Source organism: Mercenaria mercenaria, unplaced genomic scaffold, assembly GCF_021730395.1.
Source record: "Mercenaria mercenaria strain notata unplaced genomic scaffold, MADL_Memer_1 contig_935, whole genome shotgun sequence".
Taxonomy (NCBI): Eukaryota; Metazoa; Mollusca; class Bivalvia; order Venerida; family Veneridae; genus Mercenaria; species Mercenaria mercenaria.
Window position 1 is genome coordinate 43,960 of NW_026463852.1, and position 18,762 is coordinate 62,721.

At 34.7% G+C, this 18,762-nt stretch overlaps 2 protein-coding genes across 3 annotated transcripts in view; both read right to left on the bottom strand.

Moving 5' to 3' along the window:
* The window catches only part of LOC128555006 (baculoviral IAP repeat-containing protein 3-like), a 45,620-nt gene extending 43,722 nt beyond the window's left edge, over nt 1–1,898 (bottom strand). The window contains exon 1 of one of the 2 annotated variants that reach the window (XM_053536351.1): nt 1,608–1,898. In XM_053536351.1, coding sequence (XP_053392326.1) covers nt 1,608–1,818 — 211 coding nt within the window. In that variant the 5' untranslated portion in view covers nt 1,819–1,898. The remainder of the gene's footprint in view (nt 1–1,607) is intronic. The other variant, XM_053536353.1, reaches the window with a different exon arrangement.
* An 8,804-nt stretch (nt 1,899–10,702) lies between these two features.
* On the bottom strand, nt 10,703–16,504 carry LOC123543661 (baculoviral IAP repeat-containing protein 2-like). Its single transcript, XM_053536348.1, has 6 exons — nt 16,362–16,504; nt 13,920–14,127; nt 12,516–12,718; nt 12,188–12,302; nt 11,822–11,974; nt 10,703–11,320 (listed from the first exon to the last, which is right to left on the bottom strand). The coding sequence occupies exons 2-6, from the start codon at nt 14,119–14,121 to the stop codon at nt 11,100–11,102; spliced, it is 894 nt and encodes a 297-aa protein (XP_053392323.1). The 5' UTR covers nt 14,122–14,127; nt 16,362–16,504; the 3' UTR covers nt 10,703–11,099.
* Between the last annotated feature and the right edge of the window lie 2,258 nt (nt 16,505–18,762).

Here is an 18,762-nt window from a genome sequence, read left to right on the forward strand (position 1 = left end):
ATTCAGATTGTACACACAAGAATAAATGGGTAACATTTTGCATTTGGAAGAAGTAAGTTTCATTAGAAATATATTTATTCTATATTTTGTATAAACATTAAGTGTGGTGTATCATTGATACTTGATAAATAGCTCCAGTATGATTTTATAAATGATATTTGTCAAAAAACCTTCGTTTCTTTAGTGTCTACGGACAAGACATGTGTCTACGGACAAGACATTTTGCAATTCAACAACTATTTATATCTATATAACCCAGTTTAATTCCGTCTAATGTTTATCAACTTAGACACTATCCTAGCAGCTTTCATACCAACAGTGATTAAACTCTAATATTGTATCCTTCACAAAGAAAATAGGTGTCTACGGACAGGACAAAAAAATTGGCGCATTTATCATGTCTGTTCAGAGTCAAATTTGAGGAGATAAGAAACTTCCACCTGAAAGAATGCTGTTATTTTCAGAAGAAGGTAGACTGAAGTTCACACAGAGACAAATAAGACAGTAAAAAAGAATTATTTCATAATGAAATCACATATCTGATATGAGGAAGAGCAAAAAGGCAAAATATATAACAAAACGGTCATGTCAGTCTTCAGTACATATCTTCTGTTGTGGGTGACATAGACAGTTGAAATAACTTGCAGCTGAAAGAAGACGAATTTTCCTGTAAACCAAACAGCACAAAAAGGTCTTGCTGGTTCAGGTTTTAATTAGAATGAAAAGACAAAAAGCACATTTTTTAAGGTGAAACAATATAACGCTGAATTTTGGCCTTTTTTCTGTTATTGGACAGCATGGCGTTCGTTTTATATGTACATCAGCTACCTGATAGTAGTTTTACCTGCAACTGGGTAGTGATATGTAACTCCTGAAGTGCTGAAGACAGAATATATAAACATGCACTTTTAAATTTGGGTGTATAACATGGAGCACCTAAAAAGTATGCATTTGATTGTGACTGAGGCGATTAGTTTCTGTTTAATTATGTTAGAATTATTACGCACTTTTTCAGCCCGTTCTTTTAGTTCAGTCGGTCTGTCAGTTCCCTGCGGCTTATACCAAAAACAAGTGTTTCTTGTTTTCTAGTTCTTAAGTAAACTATCGGAGGTGTGGTCTATAAGGGAAATGTAATTTTCGTCGTTTGAAATGATGAATTAGACGAAAATTTATTTCCCTTTGTCCAGTATCTCCGATAGGCGTCGTTTTATTTTCTGCACGAAGTTTTCGTGCGTGTAAGAGTGAGAGGTTTTTTCCATTCAGCCTTGGGAACAGAACACGACAGACGTTTATATTTTTTTTTTGTAAGTCATTAAGGGCTGAAAGATGTGTTACCTCCAATATTAATTTGATACATTTGATATTAATGCTTTGTCGTAATTTCTTGATTATGTTGAGCATTGTCATGTATACATAATGATTTATGTTTATCTTAAAATAATGTTGGAAAAGTGTATGAGATGTTGTGATGGAAAAATCAAAACAGTTGGTCTGTCGGTTCCCTACGGCTTATACAAAAAACACAAGTGTTTCTTGTTTTCTAGTTCTTATGTAAACTATCGGAGGTGTGGTCTATAAGGGAATTCAATTATTAATAGGAAACTCACCTGTATATACAAGTCCTGCTTCGACCAGGTCAGCCTTCCGGACAGGTAAATATTCTGGCCAGGCATCAAACGATTCCATACGTTTTGCGTAGACGGCATACTGAGGAAATTTTGGTTTTTCAACGTTAATCCCGAGCGCTATAGGTGGTGGTCGTCTAACGTCCGGTTCATGCGGTTGAGACACGACAGTATTACTGAAATTTTCCGACATTTCGCTAAATTAATCTTCAGCTTAAATAACAATGTGGAAAAAATGAACGGGACGTCAATAGTAAAAATAGCATATACATGTGTAAATTTAGCCAAAGAAAAACCCATTCGGAACTAAATTTAAACGAGACTGGAAAATTCGCAACTATTTATACGTTTTTAATCTAAAATTAGAGTAAGGTAAATCGATAACGTGTTTCTGAAAATAGAGTTAATGCGTCATATATAAATCCATACAAAGATAATCTTCTTTTAAAACTTCGCAAAGTTTCTGATAATTTCTTCGAATGTGTGTTTGTATAATGCACCTGTCAATGTTTATCAGGAGACAAGGAGTCGGGTGTTTTGTGTGTGTGTGTGTTGGGGGGGGGGGGGGGGGGGGGGGGGGGGGGGGGGGGGGGAGGATTGGGTGCTGACCCAGGGGAATTTTTAATTTTTAATTGTTTGGAGTTAGAAAAAGTCGGTTCAAATGAAAGATAATGCTTGTTCACACTCAAGATGCCACGTGTTTGGTCCAATCTTAATGGAAATTTGTCAGAATATTTGTCTCCAAGAAATCACTAGGTGAAACATGTTTACACTGTCATGGTATGTTACACAGGTGAGCGACCTAGGGCCATCTTGGCCCTCTCGTCAGTGTTTACAAATATGCGTATTTCTGACCGAACATTTTCGTCTGTAGGATCAATTTTCACATGCGTCAGGCATTTGGGGTGCTGTGACATTCGCTGGTGTATTATTAAAGACAAAAATATTTTACATCAAGATTCACAAAAAAAATCTACCGTGCAGGGGCGCTGCCATTTTGTTCAGTCGTGCAACATCGGGCATTTCCGTATTCTCCGGTAAATACGCTATTGCGTAGCATAAAGGCCGAGGTGATCAGATTGGTATAATTAAGGTTATACACATGTCAAGACTGTGACTCAATGCAGACTTGGAGCGCCGGTATAAATTACAGACTCCGGTATATACCGGATAAACTAAATTTGAACGAAAAAGTATCTCAAATGTATATATTTTGTAACCATGGTGATACTAACCCTAGTAACCTTTAGTCAGTATATTATGCATATTATACACTAAATGCGTGCGGACATGCAAAAACATGCATATTTTTGCCGTGCGCTACAATTGTTAATTATTTTCGGGCATGCGCAGAAGACCGCTCCAACTCTGCAATGAGTTACATCGTATACACATGATCCGTGTATAATTACCGTTACCGTACCGTACCTTTATCTACGACTGCTGTAGCGCCTCTCGGCGTGTGCGACCATAGAAACAAAGTTTGATTTTTTCTCTCTATGAACCATATACACTTAAATATATTACAATTATAATGTTTTCTTAGAAATAAAAAGCCAAGAGGAATAAGGTCAGTAATTCGGTCGAAAATGTGCTTCTGTGGTGTAGTCGAAAGAAGTCCATAATAAATAGATCCTAATTTTCCCATTTTTTTGCGCAAATTCGTGTAGAACGAGTGCTTTAATCACATCTTTTCACTGCTAGAATACATTCTGCCTGAAATGAGACGGTTTTCATGTTATTTTTGATAGAACTTTCATGAAAAATAGGTGCAGGAAAAAGTGATGTTCTCTAAAGATACATAAAGTGGACCTGAAGTTGTCGTTTTTATATGAAACAAAGAAGGATTTGATTTACTGACCTTTAACCAAGAAGTCGCTTAATTGTTTGCCCTTGTGACAATGAGTCATGAGACTTTTTGGCATTTTTTTTCTAAGAAAACATTATAATTGTAATATATTAGGTAAATCCTAGGTATTGCTGGGTTAGCATTTTTTCGCACACGACTACTTGTATGGAGTCACCCACATGTTAGACTTCCTTGTCTCATGTAGTAGTGGTAGAATAGTGGTAGTTGTCTGCAGGGAGGAGTGGGTGGGTGGGGTGGGGAGCTGGGGTGGGTGCGAATGGCTTGTCAGTTCTGCTTTTTGATTGTTGCGGTCTATATTTTTAAGAACTTGATTTTTTTTCTGAAAATCAAAACACTGAGTCACTAAAACAGTCATCAAAACACTAAGATGCGCATAATGCCACTTTAAATAAGACACCTGATATATCTACTCTGTATTACTATTATACAAGAGTATATCACAGTATAAAGAGAATTATGAGCATTTTTTACTTCGTTATATTAGTGGCTATACCTATTTATCTTCTTCTAGATGGGTAAAGACTTTAAACGGTTAAGAACTTTTAAAATAAATAACCACATTCTGGTTTTTCAAGCTGGAAATTATAACAACACTTATCGATGCATATGTTAAAATGTTTCAATTCAAGTTCTTCTATAAAATAGCTTTTGAATACAACAGATTTATATTTTTCTGTCTGGTATTTATTTTTACAGATATAGACATAACTATTTTAATGAAAATATTAGATATTATGCAGTAGCTGATCTTTTATAAAGCATTGTCTTTATGCTGTATGAATTCTTAATACACATGTATTACATTTGAAATTACAGTTTTCTGGCATTATATTGTGAAATAATTTTTTGGTATCTGTCTTTTCATTTAGCATTTTTACTCTTAGGTATTAATAATTGCTTAAATATAGCCAGGTCACAAAGACAATCGTCTGGAATCAAAATGTAGTCACATTACAATATTGCGGACCAGGTTTTATTCGGTCTGTTCATCTGACACCAGGTACATGCAAATTTCAAACGCCACCTAGTGATCAATATTTTCTGGCTGTCAAGAGTCAGTTCAGTTTTAATAGTGCCACAGCAACAAGAAAAGGCCGTTTTCTCTATAAAAAACGACCTTTGAGGAGATGTTATTCCTTTGCCAACTATGTAGGGTGCAACTTTGATGCCGGCCTTGGACCGGGGACCTTTAGACTCCGGGTCTGGAGCAAAAACATGAAAAATAGATGACAAAATGTAAAACCATAAGACATAAATTCGTATCGGGCCTAATAATATAATTGACTATTATTGTCTACCTTTGAATATTTTGCCCAGTCTGGGCTTATCTTCGTAATGGAGAAAACTGTAAAAATGTCTGCCTGTGGCTAAAATAATTCAGCTTCAGAGATGTTATATATACGGCAAATGGCGGATAGTGGACGTGTTGTAAATCGAGCACTATAAGTTTGAAAATATTGAAGTTAACTTGTAGAGATACATCCCTTGATAGGACTACAGCACATCATCAACATTTAGATATAACTTTCATAAATGTCGAGACTAGAAATGTATTTCAAGTGCTTAGTGGTTGTAATGGTTGTAATGACGATAGTGAGTGGAAGAGGAGTGGGGTGAATCTTGGAAGGCAGCAGTGTTGAACTAGAAACCTATCAAAGCATGAACACTGATTAAAAGCTAAATGCATTATTTTTCGAAAATATGCAATGTTGAAAACGAACAGGTTAACATTACACATGTGCACGAAACCGTGGAGAAAACGTGTACCTTAGTGGACAAAATAGAGGATGCTTTAGGCACATATGAACAACAAATATTATAACTTACATACAGGCTTGTCGACATGGAGGTACGAAGTCGTAAGTTAAACCTGATTATTTATGGCCTTGAAGAACGTTCTCAAGGACAGCATGCCACATTGAACGAAGTGATGGATTTTTTTATATGACTATCTCGATTTAGACTATGAAGAAATGAGTATTGAACATGCAATTAGACTTGGTAGCAAACTGAAATTCCCACCCATACAGAGTCAGCGCAGATGTGAGAGGGCTATTATCGTCGCATTTAGGTACGAGCCTGAAGTTTATCTCACAATTGGCTAGGCTGTATACTTGCGGAAGAGTAATCGTGCATTCGAAAGGGATTATCCGCCAGATATACAGACAGCCAGGAAGAAATTCTGACAAGCCTTCAAGCGTTATAGGGCATTACTTAGGACAAATGTCAAAATGTTCCGGCGACATTACTTGTTAATGGAAAAATAAAGGAGACCGAATTCCCTGAATGGGACTCACTAGTTAACCGTAAGACACCCATTCTTAAAACATATCATAAATCGCGAGATTTAGACAATGATAATACCCCCATAATTAGGTTCCTAGCACGTGAGACTCACACCGTGATCCTAACACAGGCATGACATTTGTACAAACAGTTTTAATGATAATGTACAGTACAACCTTTAGTTACTGGTAGTCAGTATTTATGGAAGCCCTGGAGGGACAATTGATTTCCGTACTTCCCACTTCTGACTTTTGCACTTCTTACTTCCACCTTCTTGACTTCCTACTTCCTACTTCTAAATTCCACACATCTGACTTCTAACTTCCGCACTTCTGACTTCCAACTTCCTGACTTTCGACTTCTGATTTCCAACTTCCACATTTCTTACTTCCGACTTCTTGACTTTTTACTTTCTTCTTGTAACTTTCGCACTTTTGACTTCTAACTTCCGACTTTCAACTTCCTGACATCTTACTTCCGACTTCCAACTTCCACACTTCTTACATCCGACTACCAAAGAGGGAAAGTTGGAAATCAGAAGTGCGGAAGTTAAAAGTCGGAAGTCAGGATGTTAGAAGTCAGAAGTGTGGAAGTTGGAAGTCAGAAGTGCGGAAGTAAGAAGTCAGGAAGTCGGAAGTGAGAAGTGTGGAAGTTGGAAATCAGAAGTCGAAAGTTAGGAAGTTGGAAGTCAAAAGTGTGGATATCCTCTTGATGAGGTGATCATTTGACCCAAGTTTCATGAAAATCCCTCAAGAGGCTTAGGAGATACAAAGCGGACACAAAATGGAAGGCTAAAAAATTTCACCCTAAGTTGTGACCTTGACATTGATTGGGCATAGCTGATTTATGAGTTTTGAACATCATCTTGATGAGGTGATCACTTGACCCAAGTTTTATAAAATTCTTTCAAGGAGTTTAGGAGATACAGGGTGGACACAAATGGAAGGCTCAAACCTTTGGCCCTGAGTTGTGACCTTGACCTTGAGCCGACATGGCTAACTCATAATTTCTTTTCATTGTCTTGATGAGGTGATCATTTGACCCAAGTGTCATATCCTTCGAGCGGTTTAGAAAATACAGAGCGGACACAAAATGGAAGGCTCAAACATTTGATCCTAAGATGTGACCTTGACCTTGAGTCAGTATGGCTGACTCATAAGTTCTGCACATCGTCCTGATGAGATGATCATTTGACCAAAGTTTTATAGAATTCCTTCAAGGGGTTTAGGAGATATGGACTGGACACGAAGAAAGTGTTACGGACAGACGGAAGGACAGACGGACGGACGGAAGGACGGACAGAGACCATTCCTGTAATCCCCCACCACTCGCGGCGAAGGATTGAACATTTCGCAAGCAAGTAAAATAATGTAGGTTGTACAGCGTCTATTTTACTTTAAATACGATTCTTGCAGGCGAAGATGAACCAAGGTTTGCGGTCGTACATTATACATATAGACACCAAACAGTGAGATAAGTATTCTGGAGTTAGTTTATACATGCAAAGGTAAAAACATAGATAGTCCGAAAGAACTGTTATTTAAACAGAATCAGAATTTACAGTATGTGGACATTACACTTGTTATTTGTTTGTAACATAATGCCGTTATATTTGCCATATACAGTTAGTTTTTGCCACACAGTCCAACAACTAAAACAGCCTAGCATTTTATACATGTTGTGTTTTGATTTTGCTTTAGTTTCAAACAGGGTATATGTGCATTATTCCGTTTGTCTGGCAGAAGGACTATAATGAGCAATTTGTACTCGAATACATTTTCTACCCTAGTCTGAATATGCTCTTGTTCTCCTGAAATTTCAGTAATATTTTTGTAATATTTTAATAATGCGGTTAATCTTCATATCAATTAAAACATGCTCGATAACGTTAATATTTGCTTATAAACGATATGTTATCATTTGATTTAGGTTCAAAACCTCTCACAGCTAAGAAATTCCCTATTATGTCCAATGCTAACTAAACGTTAAATTTCAATAATATTGCCCACAACCGCGCCCTATTGGTTGAGCTAGAAATGAATAATATATGAAACTTGCCTCGGGTACTATTCCACAACATGCGTTTAGACCATGATACCTTCATGGTTAACCATCACATTCTGAATTTAAATCATATATTGGGAAACCATAAATTAAATACATGTAAACAGCTCATAATCGGGAAACCAGAAACAGGAAGATAAAAATACCCCTCTTAATAAGTAGGCGTTTTATAGATAGAAACAGCTCAGAAGTAAAATGACATAATCAAAATGTAATAGTAAACAATGGCCATTGAACATGACTAGTCGCTTAGGCGTAAAAAAATTGTTTGTTTCCGGTATCCCGACCTGTCCTAAATTTTTGGCCCGATCCTAAATGTTTTTTATGGCCTTGGAGAATTTTTTTTTTCAACTTTTTGACAAAAAAATGCAAAACTGCACTTTTTATGCTTTAAACATGGCCAGTGATGTTAGAAATCAACTTATTGATGCTCTAAAGGCATAACCCCTTATTTGTATTCATTTTTTTGACACAAAAATAATTTCCGAAAAGTCTCCCTTAATGAAAAAAAAATCAAAAAAAAATAATTTTTTTTTCGACCTACCTACCCTAATTCTTTTGAGCATGCTACCGGAAACAAAGAATTTTTTTATGCCTTAGGACTCTTAGGCAAGATGAAGTGATATTTACGTACGTCTGACAGGTACTTTCTAATTGACAGATGTTTGCTGATTTTTTCTCATTTCTTGACTTCTTCGACCGATGAAATATAGGTCACGGCGTGTGTTTTTCAATTTACTGCATGCTTTAATGTTTTAGAAAAAATACAAAGATGCCCTACATGTTTTAATTTAATCTAATCTTATTTTAAGTTTCTAACAGAATCAATCTCAGTACTATCAAAAACGTTAAAATGTCAAAACAATAATCTTACAAAGTGTTAATCCCATTTGTCTGAGCGGAAAAAAAATCCCAGTTTCAATCAGAACACCGTTATGAAAATAAAGATAGGTCAAAAAAATACTTTTGGTGAACATTTCAGCTAGAATTGACATAACACGAAAACGATGGGTTATTTCGGCATTTAAAACATGACAAGACCTACTTTTTAAAACGCCCGTAAAGTTTGAACTATCATAAAGCATTTCTTTTGAAAACAAAAGACATTTTCCGAAAACCAATTGGGCGAGGAAAGCACCGTTAGATGTGCATTAAAGTTTTCCTTTGTAGTTTGTTTTTCTAAATACATACAGAAAACGTAATAGAAAAATCATCTACTGGAAATCTTAAAAATTCAAAAATATTTTACTAATCATACTAATCACCTCTGGAGACCTTTACAATGATATATACTCGCATTCATGAAATACTTTCTGGACTTACATTTAACAATTAAAGATGAATTTCTTTCTGTCAAAACTTCATAAAATGTGGGTACTGTGAAAGCGACCAATAGTATAAACATATTGCAAGATATCCTTATAAATAACCAGGGAGTAGCCGTTGCAACACCTTTGAAACTATTGAGAAAAGCAACATCCGTCTTTCATTTTTACAAATATCTAACGCTTTTACTCATTTTGTCAATTTTCGTTCAGTGTCATATATTCATTCTATGCCAAACTTGGTCGAAACATATTACCTCAACTGTGGGCGAGTAGCTTTAAAATTACCACTGCGTATCAGGAAAGTAATTCATTAGACACATTACTGAAAAACGCAACCAGAGTGTTTTGAAGGTTAAAGTTCTAAGTCCAGAACAACCTGCAACATCGACATTATGTATACGAATGCCAGGCATGTATAAATATGTCAGCTTTAATAGTTTTAGACTTTTGTTTTTGGCTTCAATATGAACTGCGTTTGCAGAAGTGTTATCATCATCAGTATATTAACAAGAACAACGAAATAATTTATTTGATATCTGGAAAACCGGATAAAATACATTCAGTTCATATTTAATGACTGGTCCCTCTACTGTTAATCACTACGCTTCCTTCTTGAAAGTGCGTTTTTTTTTCTCCAAAATCGTACACATAACAAGTGAGGAGAGCGGACTTCTGTATTTCAACTTGCCTAGCAGTGCGATGACGTCATTACATCTGGGATTGACACTAATTATATGATTTATTTGATACCAATTGGAGTGTTTTGTCACTTACGTAAGAGGTTGTTTCAGTTGGAAATGATTTATTTAAACTGTCTTGTCTAATAAGTGGGTTAACCACCTTCCCACTTCACTTTTGAAAAGGTTGTCTTGTATGTTGGTGGTGTATCCACCTTGTTACATACATCCCGTTTTCAGATCTAGTGGATCAAACAGTAATTATGTTGGAAATTAATGCATACATTTCATATACATTTTAAATAGACATTTCTAACGTAAACGTAAATCGGAAACGGATTACTGAATCCGTAAATGTTATTTGCAAATAATGGTCTAAGGGAGATACTATTGTATTACTATTGGATGAAATTGTCTCCCATAGACCACAAATCAGCCTAAAATTTTACGGATTCAGTATTCCGTTTCGTAATTACGTTTACGTTAGAAAGGTCTAATATGTAACTTTTATTTTTCTAATCATATAATGGTAGTATTATACTTTGTATTACCATTACACAGATTTTGCTTTAGACAGCTACTAGCTCGTAACTTGCATGAAACTTTAGTAATCTGACCATTCTCTCCATTACTTTGTACATTCATTATAATATCTACATGTATATTACATGTACATAGTGTCTAGAGCTTATGCTACTTTCAGCTGGAAATCGCTAGTAGTTAACATATATATTATATTGATTTTCAAGGCAAATATGAGTAAATTAAGTAGCTCTTATCCAGGTTTGCGATCTTATAAAACGAAAGAAAACAAAAATAACCACAGGATCACAACGGAAAACAACTAAAATATACCAACAAAAACAATTTATTCTTTATTTAACATATGACTTTAAACAACATTCACTGTATCTTAAACAACGTCAACAAATATTCCCATAGGAACATATGACTAGTAATTTTGAGGTAGATAAATTCATATAATTGAACACATATTCTAACTATTTGTAGGTAAAACTAGTGTCCATACTGATGCAGTACTCCTTTTGCTTTAGTCATAGTGTAATTCTGATGTCATGAGCTCGAAACTTTAACCCTAGTAGACAATTTATGAAAACATGCATAAACATCGAAAAGTGTTAGAGAGATTTATGCTTACATAACCACTGTTAGAATTTAAAATATAGCAATTGGTTTCATTATGTCTCATTTTGTTTGGCGTTATTGAGCTCTACTAGGGCCAACATCATCATTTATGGGAGTTAATCACAGTAGAAAAGAATGCTTTCAGTTGTCCATTGACAGTTTGTCTGCAAACAGGACATTTTATAAGAGCTGGAGCACACTGTGGACAGCTGACCATGTGACCACATGGTAAAAATATCACATCAGCTCTGCTGTCAAGACATATTTTACACATCTGATTCTCCTTAAGTCTTTGATTTTCTTCTAGAAGAGTTTCTACTGGTTCTGAAATGTAATTATTTCAATGAAATCTCTTGGTAAGATAATGGTATTCTTACGCACATTTCGACAAAACATGAAAACGTTTTGTTTTTAACTGAATACATATCTAAAACACTTTTTAAATAATTGTTATACATTTATTATCCCATGCATATTTATAACTACAGTGACGAGATATGAAAACGCAACAAACGTTTTTCTGAATATATTTTTTTACAACAAAAAGCATCACCGTAAAATGTTTAACACATCTCTATACCCATTGCGTTAATTTTACGGTCTGTTGTGCTGATTAAATTTGAACACAATGGGTAAAGAGTATCGAGATGTGTATGTGTTGAACATTACAAGGTGATGGTTTTTTTTTGTAGTAAAATATATATTCAGGCATATGTTTGTTGCGTTTTCATATCTCATCAGTGTATATTTGAAATCTGAAATATATAATTTATATTTATGAGTCTAAGATATCTTTTTAATACCAACACCATAACATAATCCTACCTAATTGCTCATCAACCTTTATTGCATGATTGGCTTTATCATAGCTCTCAGCAATTGCATTTCCATCACCAGTGCTCTTTTCTTGTGCTTCAGGATTCTCCTCTATATCAAAAATAATTTCGCACAAATCTGTACCTTTGAAATCTGTGTTTTCTGTAATGTTAGAAATAAATTTGAAATAAACCGTTTAAAAATAAACATATTCTTCCTTTAATCAGATTTATGAATATATAATACTTATAATGTAAGACAGTTTGAATATTGAAAACACTGCTAAAATAAGGAAAAAAAACCCTGGATATTTAATCTTTATACATTGGAACAGGGTAAATAGAAAAGCAATGAACAAACTAAAGCAGTTCTCACCGTGTTTTGAAATGAAAATTGTTATTGCTTTAGCAACAATGTCTTTGGTGTAGCCCATTTCTATGCAACTTTGTGCTGCTATACTCTCTATGTAGTTGATTTCATCGGCCAAATCCTGCGAAATAAAAATTTTCTATTGTAACATTTAAGTATAAAATGTAGCTTGAAGGACCTTTAACGAGAACAATTGCCAGAAGGAAATATTTATCATGAGAAAGAAATGACTTCTGTGTTCAAGAGACAACACAATTCATCACTTAAAAACATGCCTAAATAGTATACATACGTATATGTTAGCTACAATTGCTATTCAAAATTGATATTATACCTGTTTACTACTTATTCCATCTGCTCCGTCTGTCTCAGGCTTTTCTCCTCGTGAAAGTTTGTCAATGTATGCCTGTCCTTTAACCAGTAAAATATGGGGACATTTTGGATACCATTTTGCATGTTCCTCCATAGGCACGTCTCCAATCTCCCAGTTTCTTAGACCTCCGCCACAAAAGTAACATCGCACACTGTCGCCTACTCCTGGTAGATAGGATGTATATGTTATTTGTAGCATTTGTTTTTTTACCACAAACAAGCAAATTAAAACAGGTTTTGACAATCACTTTCAAAGGTTCATGTGTTTTCACTTTGGTTTCCCTCATTCTCGATCAATATGTCTAAAGATGCGCCCCCCCCCCCCCCCCCTCCCACACACACACTAAACACATACAAAGAACTATGGCGTACCATTTTGGTCGAAAGTGTCCAGGTACCACAGGTAGTAATTAAACTATACCTGCAGGTATAAACTTATAACTGCGGGAATAAATTGGAAATGTACCCGCGGGTACAATTTTATACCTACGGGTATGAAATTATACCCGCAGGTATAAAGGTTATACCCGCGGGTATAAAAATTATACCTGCGGGTATCATTTTGTACCCGCGGGTACACTTCAATACCCACAGGTATAAAATTATACCCGCGGGTATAAAAGTGTACCCACGTGTATAAAAGTGTACCCGCGGGTATAAAAATTATACCTTCGGGTATAAAATTATACCCGCGGGTACAAAATCATACCCGCTTGTATAAAAATTATACCCGTGGGTATAAAAATTGTACCCGCGGGTATAAAAATTATACCTGCGGTATTGTACCCGCGGGTATAATTTTTTATACCTGCGGGTATAAAATTGTACCCGCGGGCAGAAAAGTATACCTGCGGGTATAAAAATTAGACCTACGGGTATACAATTATACCCGAAGGTACAATCTTTATACCCGTAGGTATAATTTTTATACCCGCGGGTATAATTTTGTACCTGCGGGTACCGCGGATATAAAATTATACCCGCGGGTATAAGAATTATACTTACGGGCATAAAATTATACCCGCGGGTACATTTCCAATTTATACCCGCAGGTACGCCATAAAGAACTGCTTAAACAGTACTGTATGTTAGGTTTAAATGGTACATGACTGTATTGCTAAGTGCAGTAAAATTGAATACTACCACTAAAAATTGGAAGTTTTTTAACAAAGACGTGTAGTTGTGAAACACAGTTAAATGATATATTTAGTGAAGTCAATTTCATTTGACGAGGAATCTTCATATTTAAAGTAGTATCTAACAAAACAATCTTTGTGAACGATGCGCATTGGATATCTATAAAGAGTTTGGACGTATAGGTCGCAAACAATGTGCTTTAGAGGGAAGAAATGACGCATTATATTACCTGTATATACCAAACCTGCTTCGACCATATCTTTCTTTTGTACTGGCAGGTATTCTGGCCAGGCATCGAAAGATTCCAGTCGTTTTGAATAGACAGCATACTGAGGAAACTTGGGTTTTTCCACATTTATACCTAATGCAAGGGGTGGTGGTCTTGATGCATGCTGCTGGGAGACTTTGATATCTGTGAGTGTGTCAGACATTTTCTCCTGGAAAACACAAAATGATTCACAGTTATGATTTAAACAAAGATTAATGTTTTAGTAGTTAAGGTAGCTCTGCACGTTTGATAAACCGGAAGTGATGACGTAACGTCATTTATCCGGAAACGTGGAATAAAGCCTGGATTCGGCGTACGGAAATGAAAATCATTTTATTAATTAATAGCAGCCTATGAGTAAATTTATTACAATGGCACTGTTACTGTCTTTCTAAAGTTAAAATATGATATTAAGGAGGTAGGTTACCTTGTTTCAAGGGTAAATTCAAATTAGTTGAACCGCAGCATTTTTTTTTTGTATTTCGTGTTATATGAAGTTTTAACTGCTACAATCTCAATTTCGTTTGTCTTTGTCTCTTCAAGTTCAGTTTTTATCCAGGTTTAAAGAACATGACCCTCCAAAGGTATTTCATATTGAAAGAAGAAGGAAAATACGGATATTTAACACTTTTCAGTGTATTTTAGTTTCATTGATATCCGTAGAAGTCTGCATAATTGATACTTTTACTAGTATGCACGTTAGCTTTCTAATATAAGCTTAAAATGTATATGTCGCGGGGCTCGTGTTTCCATGGTAACGCATTTTCTCTCATTTTTAAACAACTATGTATAAAAATAGGGGTTTTCGACGGCTTCAGTGCCATTCTGTTAATGACCAACATGGAATATTTGGGTAATATTATTAGCAAAATACCAAGCACTTTACATGGTACCCTATTTTTCTTAAAGTTTAAAGTAACCATGGGAACAGAAATGTTTAAAATAGCTTTTATCTTGCTTTTTGTCGTAATTTCTTATAAAAAATATTGAATAAGATTATCTTTCTAGTTGATGTGGCTTTAAAACATATTATTTCTAACGTAAGTTATATTTTCGTGTTATTTGCATTTATTCGAACAAATTTCACAGCTTAGACTACTTACAGCAGTACCCCTTGTCTGGCATTTTTCATGGAAAATCGTTCAGCATGCTGCTATTATTCTCATGGATATTTTTGAAATGAAAATAAAAAGCCGAAGTTGTGTTTCTTAAACAGACCAGTGTCAACGCTATTGAATTTCACATTTAGATACATAGGTCACGTGCTTCGTTTCCAAGGTAACATCAATTCAATTCAAGAAACCACAATTTTCTACTGAAATTTGAACAATTTTAGATCTTAGTTTTAGTATATAAATAACAAATTATCAACGGAACCTGAAAAATAGGTATTACAAATCAAACTGCTAGATTTTTTATTTGAAAATGGTCGTAACAAGTAACCTTTCACCCAGCTATATTCCAAAAAACATTGGTTACCATCATCCATTTTCTTACATTCCGCATAACAATTCAATATAACTACATAAAAGGAGCAAAATATTGATTATTATTCAGCAAAAGACTCGTAAAACGTATTCCAGCAAATAATGGTTATTTGAAAATAGTTAGAATAAAGAAAATGCACAGAATTACGTACTTTCAAGATAAAAGCTATTAATTTTGCGCGGTAACTGACACGTAACGTCATGACGTCAATGACGTCATTTTAAGGCAACATTGTTTTGAAGCGTTTCTGTGGCAATTTATTCATTATTTCTGCATTATTAAACCATAAAGCATCAGATCGAAGACAGGTTCATGATTTGTTTTCAGAAGAATGAATATACAAACACATTTAGTTTGTCGTAAACGTCGTCGTAAATCGTCACGTTAGCTTCCGGTTGGACATGCGCACATACAAATATGAAGGTAACCTACCTCCTTAAAACATCTGACACGTTAAAAATTCAAAATAATATCTTAACATTAGAGTGAAAAGTGCGGTTCACTTTAATCATCGTTAGATATCTCAAAACTAAGCTCACGGATCTATACATTTTATTTCATCACATTATAGGCCATATGTTTATTTACAACTCTGGGAAGTTTCATTAAATTCTACATTGTAGAAAAATTTCTATTCGCGAAAATGTTATGAAAGTTATGATTTTCCCATAGACCTCCATTATGAAAAATTGCATGAGGTCTAATATTTTCAAATCAGTCTAGCAAAAAATCAAGCACACGACCCTATCTTTTTTATTTGCTGAATTTTCTAGGTCTATTCTGAAGTTTTGAAAAATCAGACTTTAATCAAATTCTACATTGTAGAAAAAATTTCGATCCAAAAGTGCAGAACTACCTTAAATAAAAGTCTGCCGTCTTTCGTCATACGCATAATATCATGAATAGTTCACTTACCGTGAAAATATGGTCGAAGCAGGTGTGTTGAATTGTAGATCGACTGCCTTGTTGTAAATGCGATACACTCAACCGTTCTTATTAATTTTATACTGTTTAACTGGTTTTCCAGTCTATAAGGTTATTCGGTATGCTGATGTTTGCGGTTGTATTAAGATTAAGAATTGAACGCCTACGCAGAAAATGATTGCAGTAGTCAGAACTAATTTTGTCACTACTTAGATGGGTTCAAACAGTGCTCTCTTTTTGAGTGCATTTTCTCCGTTTAAGCATTATTTGATTGAAGTACTACATTTATATCCAATAGTAAAATTGATATATCGAAAAGCAAATAACACCGTCCTTTCAGTTGATACATGTATAGCAGAAAATAGCAAACCGCTCGTTCCACCATCTTAACACTATCAAACTCCACTCACTGCCGTGATAACCATTGGTAAATGTTTATTTATTAGTGTATTGTAATCTATACAAAATGTATGGAATCAATTGTATTTTATACCAAATCTGAGCATACATATATAAAACATTTCATTTTATAGAACCCTGCACACACACACACACACACCGACAAAATCAATTGCAGCATTGAACGCGCTTTGACACTTTTTGATCCACCGTATTTTGTTTTCTGAAGAATGTTCAGTCAAACCTTTAAATATTTGAATGCAACATAGACCATATCTAAAATCTAAACCACATCATTGAAATGATTATAAAAAAAACTTGTAAAAGATTAAATAATAGGCCAATCTTCAGGTATAAAATGTAATATTTATTTGTATACCATATATCAAGGGTACCGGTGCCAGTCCTAGTTATATAGCATTGTAACTAACACATTACTTTATAAAAAATTTAATACTATTTTGATATGACTGGTTTAAAAATAACTTCATCTAAACTGGGAAACCATTAATAGTATATTCAATGTGTGATAAATGACATAATCAGTTACAAAACCAATTTGTATACAAGTCAAATACCAATCCCTTTTAAATTTAGAACAGTGACTCTTGGTCAAACATATGTTACGAAATATGTTATCATCGTTAAATCTTTATTCTTATTCTTCTTCTTCTCATTATTATCATTATCATTATTATTATTATTATTACCATAGCTGTAAATTCCCTTACTGATTTTATGAAAGATTTACGGTATATAGTTCACTTGTTTTCGAATCCTATGACCTACTTTTTATATATTTAGGGATTATCTTTATACAAAACAAAAATGAACAATACTCTTCTAAATCTCTAAAATAACATTTTCAGTTATTGTCGTATCTAAAAAAACTTCTACACGCTCCTGTACCGTCTTGGCACTCCGGTACCGTCCCGTCTACACACTCCTATGCCGTCTTCGCACACCGATACCGTCTATAAACTCCTATGCCGTCTGAACACTCTGGTACCATGTATGCACTCCGGTACCGTCTACGTATACCAATTCCGTCTACACGCTCTTATGCAGTCTGCACTCTCCGGTACCGGTTCAATTATCATTAAGACGGAAACTAATACATTTTTATGTTTTACTGTAGATGCCATGACAATTTTATTTTCCTGGTGGTTGAAAGTCGACATATGGGCTAAAATGAACTATCGGTTAATTTTGAAGGTCTTTTCTTGCAAAAGACGTAGTTTATGGAAATTTTAAATAGTTACTCAACACAACACATCTATCAACATGACAACACATTGCTAGGTCTTGGTAAAGTGCACTGGGTATTGCAGTTTGGCATCGAGACACTGTGGAACCAAATGACGTTATTATGAGATAGCAGCAAAAAAGGCGTTCTATTTAAATCGTTTCAGTATGTTTCACCGGCCGATTGGCATGCTTTAATATGAATACTTTCAGAAACAGCAAACCGATTAAAATCGGGATTTGTAGTGACAGTTACCGAATTGCTATGACATGCAAGTCTTTGCTCATTTGCTTTCTCTGAGAGACATACTGCACAAAAACTATCGTCAACTTCTACTGTAATTTACTTATCTCGTTCGTTCGAGGATGCATATTTTATCAGGTGTAATTTTCAATAGATTCAGCGTAGCTTCGTCTGAATACACATGAGGATATTTCCTTTGTACAAAGTGGCATTTGTTGCAAAGTCTTTGTCATTCTTTAGAACACGATATAATCTTATAGAAAAGGCATGAAATTAGTATTCACACAGAGTTTAAGTAACTAGTTTTGGCATTGACGATTCATCTTCTAAATCATTTATAAAAAATAAAAAAAGACAAAACTTTTTTCATTATTTGCCATTTTACAACAGAGATATCCTTAACAATGCCTTACTTTGAGCAAACACTATACTTCATTTGGTAGTATCAAGTATAAGGTTAAACATTCATGCATATTTCTTGAATAAACAGACCTTTTTTATAGT